The sequence below is a fragment of the Aquarana catesbeiana genome, linkage group LG13 (genome assembly GCF_042186555.1).
Source record: "Aquarana catesbeiana isolate 2022-GZ linkage group LG13, ASM4218655v1, whole genome shotgun sequence".
NCBI lineage: Eukaryota > Metazoa > Chordata > Amphibia > Anura > Ranidae > Aquarana > Aquarana catesbeiana.
Window position 1 is genome coordinate 176,576,778 of NC_133336.1, and position 10,549 is coordinate 176,587,326.

Below are 10,549 nucleotides of genomic sequence, written 5' to 3' on the forward strand. Positions count from 1 at the left end.
CCTAAAAATGAAATATTAAAGGATTTCCATATTTTCATCATCATCCTTAGTTTTTGTAACATGGGTAGAAAGTTTTTATTAGTTAGATTATTAAAGTCTGGAGTGAGTTGTACACCTAGGTCAGGGAGAGACTCTGTTGTGCATGTGAGGTTAAACAAGGATCGAATATTAATAGAGTTGATTTTCTAAAGGAGTGCAGCATGTTCGGTTTGCAAAGTGCATTTTCACAACATTTACAAAGCTGAGTGATGGCCCCTTGCAGTGGATATCCAATCATGTTTAATAAAAATGAAATTTTGCTCATTCATTGAAAAGTGAATATTTACTTTGCCATGTGAACACCCTATACTCCTTTAGTAATTCAACCCCAGGGTGTCTGCTCATCCCACAAACACCACATTTAAGGCATCCCCAGTGCTGTCCTCCACTTTGCTGCAGTCACTCTTTTATCTATGAAAAGAAAAAAGGGGCATTTACTAAAACTGGAGAGTGCGAATTCTGGTGCAGCTATCCATAGTTACCAATAAGCTCCCAGGTTTTAGCCCTGGTTTAAATTGCAGCAATTAGGCATGCGCCACCCAAGTCGGGACTAACATGCAGGAATGAAATTGTGCGAGTTTAGCTAAACGCGCACGATTTTATTCCCGCTGTCAGTGTCAGCCTAGGCTCATTGTCAAAACTTAATTGAACAAGCTGAAGTTAGAAGCTGATTGGCTACCATGCACAACTGTACCAGATTCTAAGTGCTCCAATTTTAGTAAATCTCCCCCAAAGGGTATGCACACATGGAAGGACGTGAAAATACAGACTTTCACGCTGGACTTAATGCATAATTATGGCAGTCAGACCTCTCCAGTTAGCAATCTATTTGAGATATGAGTGCAAGGGCCTATCATAGATCTTAGCACAGAGCAGAAGCAGGTAAAAACCAACTAAAATGCTGAATTTTCTTAAATCTTTTCAATGTATATAACTTGCTGGACAGAATTGTTTTTATTTTAGCTTCAACAAAAGTGGAGGTTCACTTTAAGTACTTATTAGTCCACCCTACACTTATTGCCTTTTGTACGGTTTCTTTAATGTCTTTATTTCTCACACTGTAGATAAGAGGATTCAACATAGGTGTTACTACTGTATAGAGAATGGAGACAGCACGGTCCCTAACTGGAGAGTAACTAGATCGAGGACGCAGATACATAAATATGATAGTGCCATAATATAGAGTTACAACAATAAGGTGGGAGGCACAGGTAGAAAAGGCTTTGTGCCGGCCTTCAGTGCTGCGTATCCTTATGATGGTTGAAAGGATAAGATAATAGGACAAGCAAGTCAATATGAAAGAGAGAAGACCAAACACACCACCGCAAATGTACACTGCAACTTCATTGACCCAAGTATCTTTGCAGGAGAGTCGAAATAGCGGGGGCATCTCACAGAAGAAATGGTTGATAAAATTTGACTTACAGAATGGCAGCCTAAATGTGAAAATTGCATGGGTGAAGCAGGCTGAAAAGCTTGAAATCCAACTTGCAGCTGACAAACATAAGCACAGTTTTTGGTCCATAATAGTTGTGTACAATAAAGGTTTACAGATTGCATTATATCTATCAAAGGCCATTGTAGATAATATCAAACATTCTGTCCCTCCAAGAAACAAATGGAAAAACATCTGGGCAGCACATCCCAAAAAGGAGATACTTCTGTCCTTGGAAATGGTATTTTGGAGAATCTTGGGCACTACGGTTGTTGAAAAGCAAATATCAATTATGGAAAGATTACTCAGAAAGAAGTACATGGGGTTCTGAAGCCTGGAATTACGGCTCACCACAAAGATCAAAAGAAAATTTCCATATATGGTCACCATGTACATGAATAGAAAAAGCAAGAAAAAGACCACTTGAAGCCAGGGGACACTAGAAAGTCCAAGAAGGATGAATCTTCTCACCAATGTTTGGTTTGAGTTCTCCATAAATATCTTCACAATTTATCTGGGTGATTAATTTCAATATAGATAAAATAATTACGGATATTTATACAAGTCAAAACAGTTGCACAGTATGCATTGCATAAAATGTGGACAATGTGATAGATGTGTTTAGGACATCTATAGTTTATTAATTTAAAGAATCAAGAATGTGCAATTTAAGTAAAATGTTTTAAATGAATTGGTTTTGGTAAACAGCTATATAATAAAAATGTTACTAATATTGAGTGAAAAACAATACAGGTTGGTCCAAAATTAGCATTTATTTTACTGCACAATATAAATTACTGCTCAGATAATGGCATTTAATAGTAGGCGTACATTACTGCTCAGATCATGGCATTTTAATTTTATGTAGCTCACCCCCTTAAGGGCCGCAAGTAATTGGGATCCCCCACCCTGCACAACCAGGCACACCAAATTTTCAGTCACCTCAGAGAACAGTCCAGTGCTTTGTTTTTTTTTTTTTGTTTATTGAGAGATAATAACTTACATAGGGATTGGGAAATTATGGGATGCCCACTTGACTTCAGGGACAACTTTTACTATATACAGTCTATATACACTCCTCTGCTTCCTCCAGCACTCACTTGTTTGCAGAACTCCGCTGGCCCACTGTTAGAGAATCTGACACAGCACTCAGTCAGATTAGAGCAAAAGCCTGTTGTAGGCCGGAACCCAAGGCCCCTGGTGAGGTGTGTAGAAAAAAGTCAGTGTCCAGCATACATTCCTGTGGCTACTGATCCTGGCACCACCTCTTCAGGCACTGCCAACCCACCTAGCCCTCCTGGCTAACTTCTCCACAGTCCTCCCAGACTGACACTCTCTCCACAGTCCTTACACTTACCAGCCCACCCAGCTGACCTTACAGGAGATCTTCTGGATGTGCCGACCTGCCCCCGCTGTCCTCTCTCCTTGCTCCCGTGCCTCCTGGAAGTTGTTCCTCCATGTGTTGTGGGGGATCATACCAGCACAGGACCGAGGTCACCACCCCCCCCAGACTAGTGGGCTCCAGCGAGGGCCACCAACAGCCTCACCAGCACTCATCTCCATCTTCCACCCGACTGCCCCTGCATAGGCTCATGTCTATTTATGAGGTAAGCTGCCCCCTGCCAGCCTATTTTCTTGGGATTGATCAGGGTCCTCATAAATATGAATGGCAGCCCCTCCTAGCTTCCACTCACTACATCTAGAACCTTCTCCAAGGTTCCAGAAAACAGAATGAGGCACCAGAAGAGCTGTTCGATGTGTCATCAAACCTCCCTGAGTCACTCAACCCTGATCCAGATTCAGCCCAGGCCTGGCTCTCAGCCAAGCCAATTTGCCTACACTAACAACTATCTATGTACATCTAGCACACACTAGAGGGTGCTACATTTATTTTTCAATTTCATTTTTTTTTTTTTTTACTTTACAGGAACTGGAAACAATTTGATTAAAATTAGGTATACAGAACTGATCAGGTAATGTTTGATTTATTAGGTGCAACATCCCTAGAACCTTTACCTAACACTGTAATAGGGCGTACACACGGTCGGACTTTGTTCGGACATTCCGACAACAAAATCCTTGGATTTTTTCCGACGGATGTTGGCTCAAACTTATTTTGTCTACACGCGGTCGCACAAAGTTGTCGGAATTTCCGATCGCCAACCACGCGGTCACGTACACCACGTATGACGAGACTAGAAAAGGCCGGTTCAGAACCAAGCGCGGCACCCTTTGGGCTCCTTTTGCTAATCTTGTGTTAGTAAAAGTTTGGTGAGAGACGATTCGCGCTTTTTCAGACTCGTGGCTTTCAGATCGTTTTCTGCTGTTCAGTTTGTGCTTGTGGGTTTGTATCTGCTCTTCAGTGCGTGCAGTCAGTTCGTATTGGAGTTTTCTGTGCAATCTTGTCCGCTCGTTGCTGTTTTTCAGGTCGCTCTTCACAGGTCTTGCTGTTCTTCAGTGCGTTCTGTTACTTCGTTCTGAGCAGCCGACCGTTTTCTAGCCATGTTTTGTATGCGTATTCCTCGTAGAGTTCGTGCTGTGCGGGGGCTTGGTGTTGGGGTCCTGACCTTGACACAAGTCCAGTCCATGAACAGGGTGAGGAGGAGTTCATGGACCAAGAATTGGTTGCTTCAGCGTGACCAGTTCTCTCATATGCCTTTGCTCCGTGAGATCCGTGAGAATAATCCTGATGATTTCAGGAACTTTCTCAGGATGACGGACCCCGTGTTTCACCGTTTGTTGGCTTCGCTGACCCCCTATATCAGCAGGCAGGATACCTGCGTGAGGCAAGCCATCACTCCGGAGCAGAGGTTGGTCGCTACCCTGCAGTATTTGGCCACAGGGAGAAGCCTGCAGGACTTGAAGTTCTCGACAGGCATCTCCCCCCAGGCTCTGGGGATCATTATCCCAGAGACCTGTTCTGCCATCATACAGGTCCTGCAGAAGGAGTATATGACGGTAAGATTTTTATCCTTTTATATCACATTTTATTGTATTGAATGTTTGCTAATATATTGTATTTCTTTCCTCATTCCCTAATTACCATGCTTGTAATATGCTGTGAATGTCCCCTTTGTTCTCATGCATGCTGGATTTTTATGTAATTATTATTTTATGTCCTTCATACATATTTGCCCTTCACTTACCTCCCCAGCATGGTGTCTCCTGCCCTATATTCACCTCATGTAGTCACTTAACAATGTATTTTATCAGCTCCATAGTAGTGCTTTACCCCAAACACCCCTAAAATGTTTGGCAATGTTATTTTTGATTTAAATTCAGGCAGAGTGCCAGAGGTTTTTTTTTTTTTTGTGGTGTCCCCAAATAATTTTTAGTAACCCTCCCTCCCCCAACTGCTAAGTCAGCTAATCACAATTCTCTATCCTCAATCATCTATCTGCTGACTTTGCCAAACCCATACACACTATACCCATCTCTTTAGTGCTCAGATTTATGGATGAATTCCCCAAAGCATGTAGTGCAAGGGCCTGCCTGTATACTTTCCAATGGTACTGTTTAAAGTTTTTGTATCCTATTATTATCTTGATAGGTAATAGCAGAATGTCCAAATGTCTTCAAATGTTTACAATGTGTATGTATATCTTTGTATTATGACATTTCTTACCTGTCCAGTGGTCTGCCAATAGTGTAACTAAGGAGGGTCTGTTCAAAGTAATACCCATTATTTAGGCATTCATCTCTCAATGAAGTGAAGAGGGTTACCTGTCCAAGGTTTCCACACACCCCCTATAATGTTAGAAATGGCCCATGAGAGGGGGGGAGGGGGAATATGATAGGTGTACCTTATACTTTGGCCTTGATAAATTCCCCTTAGTAAATGCTATCTGGAGGTTGCCCCATAATGTTTGTGTATAATCTGCTTGCCATGTTTCTGAGTAAAAATAGTAATGTTTAATTTTTTTTCCTCAACAGTTTCCTTCCACGCCACAGGAATGGCAGACTGTGGCCTCCCACTTTTCAGAGCGGTGGGACTTTCCTAACTGCGGAGGGGCAATTGATGGGAAACACGTCCACATCGTCCCACCACCCAACTCGGGGTCGTACTATTATAATTACAAGGGGTTTAATAGTATAGTGATGTTGGCGGTGGTGTCGGCTAATTACGACTTCTTGTATGTGGACGTGGGGAAGATGTCCGATGGTGTAGTTATCGCCCAGACGGAGTTCTACAGGCGTCTCCAGAATGGCAGCTTGGACTTGCCAGCTCCAGAGGACAATGTGGAAAGACTCCCATTTGTGTTCGTTGCTGATGAAGCGTTTGCGCTGGGGGACCACCTGATGCGGCCATTCCCAATGAGGACCCTCACCCCAGAACAGAGGGTTTTTAATTACCGGCTGGCCAGAGCCCGAAGAGTGGTGGAGAACACATTTGGAATCCTGGCCAGCCGGTTCTGACTATTTCTGACACCCATCCATATGGCGGAGTATAAACTGAACCATATTATACTGGCGTGCTGTGTTCTCCATAACTTTTTAAGGAAACATTCGGCCAACTATGCTGGCTCAGTTGGGCCTGAGGCCGGAATCCTACATCAAACCACACTGACGGCGCTTGAAAGTGGCCGTCCTGGCTTGCCCTCCCTGAGTGCCCGTGATGTCCGGTTACGCTACCTGGAGTTCTTTGCGGGTAGGGGGGCTATCAATATGCCAGACAATCTGTGAAGCCTTTTTATAATAAAAAAAAAAAAGAAATTCTTGGTGGACATTTACTGCTTGTGTTTGTTTTAGCTGACCCTGACAGAAATGTGTTGAGTCCAGAAAATGTCGTGATTGTGTAACCTTATACAAAGCACTGTTGGCTGTTATTTCCTAAATGCAAAAACACATTTCACTACAAGTGCACTTGCAACTGCACTGAAACTGCACTTGTAGTGCAAAGTGGATTTGCCCTTAGGAAATAACCCCCATTTTTGCAGAAAACAGCAATTACATCACCCCAAAAGTGTTGTATTGTAGTGTTGAGACAATAATCCACACATTCTTGAGTAAGCAACTTTTTTATATCTGCACAATCACATGTGCATTTACCAAAGGTTTTTAAAACAAACCAACATGTTTGTTGTATAACAATTTTTGCAGTAGCATTATCAAAAATTGAAATGTCCATTTCAGATAAAACAGGCCAGGGTAAAACCAACAAGAAAGCCAAAAAACTTGAACTTACAAAGTTCACATTAGGTAAAACCTGAAGGCTATATCAGACATCAGTATTTAGGAACTGGGTTTGATATAGCGTTCAGATGGGGGGAAATCACCCCTGGGAAAGCCAAATTTGGAAGATGCACACCAATTTACGAATGTCAACATGTGCTATCTGCCATCAGGGGGGATCAAGGGGCGTGTTTTGGGGGAGCAAGCCCTTCCTCAACGCTACTTTATAATTGAGGAAGGGGTTGCACCCCCAAAACGCGTCCATTGATCTCCCGTGATGGCAGATAGCACATGTTGGTACACTGTGTGCATCCTCCAAATTTGGCTTTTCAAAACATTGCAAAAATATTTAAAAGATTGGACCACAATCCAAAAAGTGATTTTGTGGGGTTTTAAATTCGCCCCAAAACATCAATGATGTTATTTTTTTTTTAATAACATCATTGATTTTTTGCTGTATGTTTTGCAGTTCTACATTACACCCCATGATCTCCCCGATCAGGATCTGGGCACTTTCTGATGTGAAACGTTCTGGATCCACAACCTCACGATCACCTAAAAAGAGAGAAAGAAAACAAAAACAGGTATCAAAAATCTGCCACCATCCATCTCTTTTACCTGAGCCTGTGGTCGCAGACACTCACCTGTTGTGGTGTCAATCTCCACCACATCTTCTTCTTCCTCCTGCTCTTCTTGGGTTGGTGTTAGTTCCCCTTCTTCCAGAGGTGGGGGGTCTGTGGTCTCCTCGGATGAGGGGTGTCCTCCGAGTCTTTTCTCCCCTATGTAAAACAAAAATGGTATAATTAGCACACAGATATTTGATGGCAGAACTAGAAATAGGAAACATTGCTTGGAAGTGGGGTACAATTGTCAATTTTAGCCGGGTTCAAAGATGTATTTTTTTAATTGGCCTTTGTCAAGCTGCAATACTTTACCTGTTTAGTACAAGCTTCACAGATGGAGACCCCCCTATAGTAAACACTGGAGCACCTGTGTGGCCCCCTAATAAAAATGGTGTTCTTGTGTCCCACACTAGTGCTCCAGTGTCCAGATGTGAAAACAGCTGCTCAGTGTCCTCTCCTTACACAGAATCTAGTTGGCATTTCATTCTAGTAACAAACCCACCTACACAAACAACTATTTGGCATCCAAGTAGGCCCAAAAAAAATGTGGGAAATGCATATGGCCTAAACAATGGTGTTTTAGAGGCCGAAAGAAAAATGTTTGATACGAACGAATAATGGGCCCATGAACATTAAAGTTGCCCTTTTAAACGTTACAATTAATAAAAGCATATGGAGCAGCACGGACAGAATAAAGACAGAAAGAATAGGAACACAGCACAACTACTTACTTTTTTGCAGCACTCTCCGGATCTTTCAGTACTGCTCTGGCTCTCTCAATTTCAGGTCCGACCAACGCTTCCTGAGCTGATCTTTCGATCTTCGTACCCCGAAATTCTTCTGCAGACTTTTGATCACTTTCGCCATGATCTTGGCCTTTCTGATATTGGGGTTGGGGTAAGGCCCATACTTTCCGTCATAGTCGGACTTCTTCATGATGTCGACCATCTCCAACATCTCCCCAAAGGACATATTTGTGGCCTTAAAACGTCTCCTTCTGGATCGGGACGTGTCCGGATCTGGGCTTTCCTCCTCCTCCTCCTCGTTCCTGCAATTAGCATGCACCTGCTGTGACTCCGCCATGTGCTCTTCCCCCACTGCGCCGAATGAAAAGGGGCGGGGAATAGACTAGAAAGAACGTCAGGGGCGGGCGGAGTTACACGCATGCGCAGTGTGTATAAAGCGTAACACGCGTGCGTATTACGTACGATCTGTGAGCGGAGGAAGGAGCATTGGACGCGCCGATCGTAAGAACGAAGGTAAGAGACAAACTTGTGCCTATACTGCTTCTACATTGAAGCCTATATTGTAACAAGATTAGGAGAGTTTTGTCTGACATTAGGCTTTGTCTTGTGTTGTGTCTTGCAGTGAACATGGATATGCTAATGAAAGATAATGACTTCATGTCAGTATTCCTAGATATGTTAAGGGAGCTGCCCTGTCTGTGGGAGATTAAACACCCCCATTTCAAGAACCAAGCAAAGAGGAAGGCAGCACTGGTGCAATTGTGTGAAATTGTGAAGCAGGTGATCCCCACGGCAGACATCACCTATTTAAAGATCTTCATTGGTGGCCTGAGGAGTACATATCTGAGGGAGCGAAAGAAAGTCCAGGATTCACAGAGATCCGGAGCAGCAGATGACATCTATGTCCCCAGGCTGTGGTACTACGACAGGCTGCATTTTCTGGCAGGTCAGACTGAACCCAGGCCATCCCTCTCCAGTCTTCCTTCCACGCTTCCTTCCCCCCGGCTGAGGCTTCTGACGCCCAACCAGGGCCTTCCAGGCCACATGTGGAGGAGCCCAGATTGAGCCAGGTATAGCATTCCTCTAAATATTTCTGCTTGTCCAATCAATGATGTTAACTAGATGTTAGTTGGGAGTACTAATTTATGATTGTGATTGATGAAGCAAAAACTAAAACCATGTCCTTTTTTCATACACAGGGAAGTCTCAGCCAGGAGGTGGCCGGGCCGAGCCGGCTGGCTGATCTGCAGGTCCCTCCATTCCCCCTGGAAAGAGAAAGTGGCAGGAGGAGGAGTGCCCTAGAGGAGGCTACCAGAGGACTCTTTTGGAGGGCTACAGAGGTCCTGGGAGCACCACACACCGTGGAGGAGGACATTGCTGCCGTCATTGCCTATAAAATGCTAGACATGTGCACACTGAAATATTTCGTTTCAGAATTTCGTTTTCGTCTGAAAAATAAATTTATTTAGTTACTCCCGGAATTCGTTTTTATTTATTTCGTTTTTCGTTAAAAATTGCATTCGTCCGAAAATCCAAATTAAGGTTGAATCTGTCATTGAAGGCTTATGGTGTCTGTCGAATGTTCAAAGAAGATTCGACGGAGCAGCTAAACTGTAAGACGCCGTATAGTTTACCTGCTCCATCGAATCTTCTTAGAACTTTCAACAGACACCATAAGCCAAAGTACGTGTGTACTTAGTTCTAGCTATTTTACTGCTCCTCCTCTTTGGTTACAATCAGCCAATAACATTCATCACCATCATTATTTTTATTTATCTTTTCTCCCCTACGTCGAATCTTTTCTTCCCTACGTCGAATCTTTTCTCCCCTATGTCGAATCTTTTCTTCCCTACGTCGAATCTTTTCTTCCCTACGTCAAATCTTTTCTCCCCTACGTCGAATCTTTTCTTCCCTACGTCGAATCTTTTCTTCCCTACGTCGAATCTTTTCTCCCCTACGTCGAATCTTTTCTTCCCTACGTCGAATCTTTTCTCCCTTACGTCGAATCTTTTCTCCCCTACGTCGAATCTTTTCTCCCCTACGTCGAATCTTTTCTCTCTATGTCGAATCTGTTCTCTCTATGTAGAATAATCTTGGACTAATAGAGTTAAGGTTAGGCACATTCGACCACAGGTTTGATGGACACAGATTGTTATTGTCATCATCATATCGAATCTCCTATCTATAGCGAACTGTTGTAGCACGAAAACGAAAATAAAGCATTTGTTTATGTCGGATCTTTCCTTTTTCGGATTCTGCACTTTCGTTATCGTTTGTTAAAACGATAATGAAAATACCTGAAATTCGGACGAAAATGCATTCGGACGAAAACGAATGCACATGTCTATAAAATGCAGAGGATGGAGAAGGGCCAACAAGTCATGTGTGAGGCGCTCATATTGGAGGCTCTTAACAAAGGTATGAGGGGCCAAATGACAGCTCAGACACACCTTTGCGATGGTCCTCCTCCTCCTCCTGCAGGTCCTCCTCCTCGTCCTCCCTCTCCTCCAGGTCCTCCCAGTCCTCCTCCAGGT

The 10,549-nt window shown here is 43.4% G+C and overlaps 1 protein-coding gene across 1 annotated transcript; it reads right to left on the reverse strand.

Moving 5' to 3' along the window:
* Nucleotides 1–1,021: 1,021 nt before the first annotated feature.
* Nucleotides 1,022–1,969, reverse strand: LOC141116612 (olfactory receptor 5V1-like). The gene has a single exon (XM_073609004.1). The coding sequence runs from the start codon at nucleotides 1,967–1,969 to the stop codon at nucleotides 1,022–1,024; it is 948 nt and encodes a 315-aa protein (XP_073465105.1).
* Nucleotides 1,970–10,549: the final 8,580 nt, after the last annotated feature.

Excerpts from the sequence above, each read along its gene's own strand:
- LOC141116612 (XM_073609004.1), bottom strand. The coding sequence starts at position 1,969 with ATGGAGAACTCAAACCAAACATTGGTGAGAAGATTCATCCTTCTTGGA.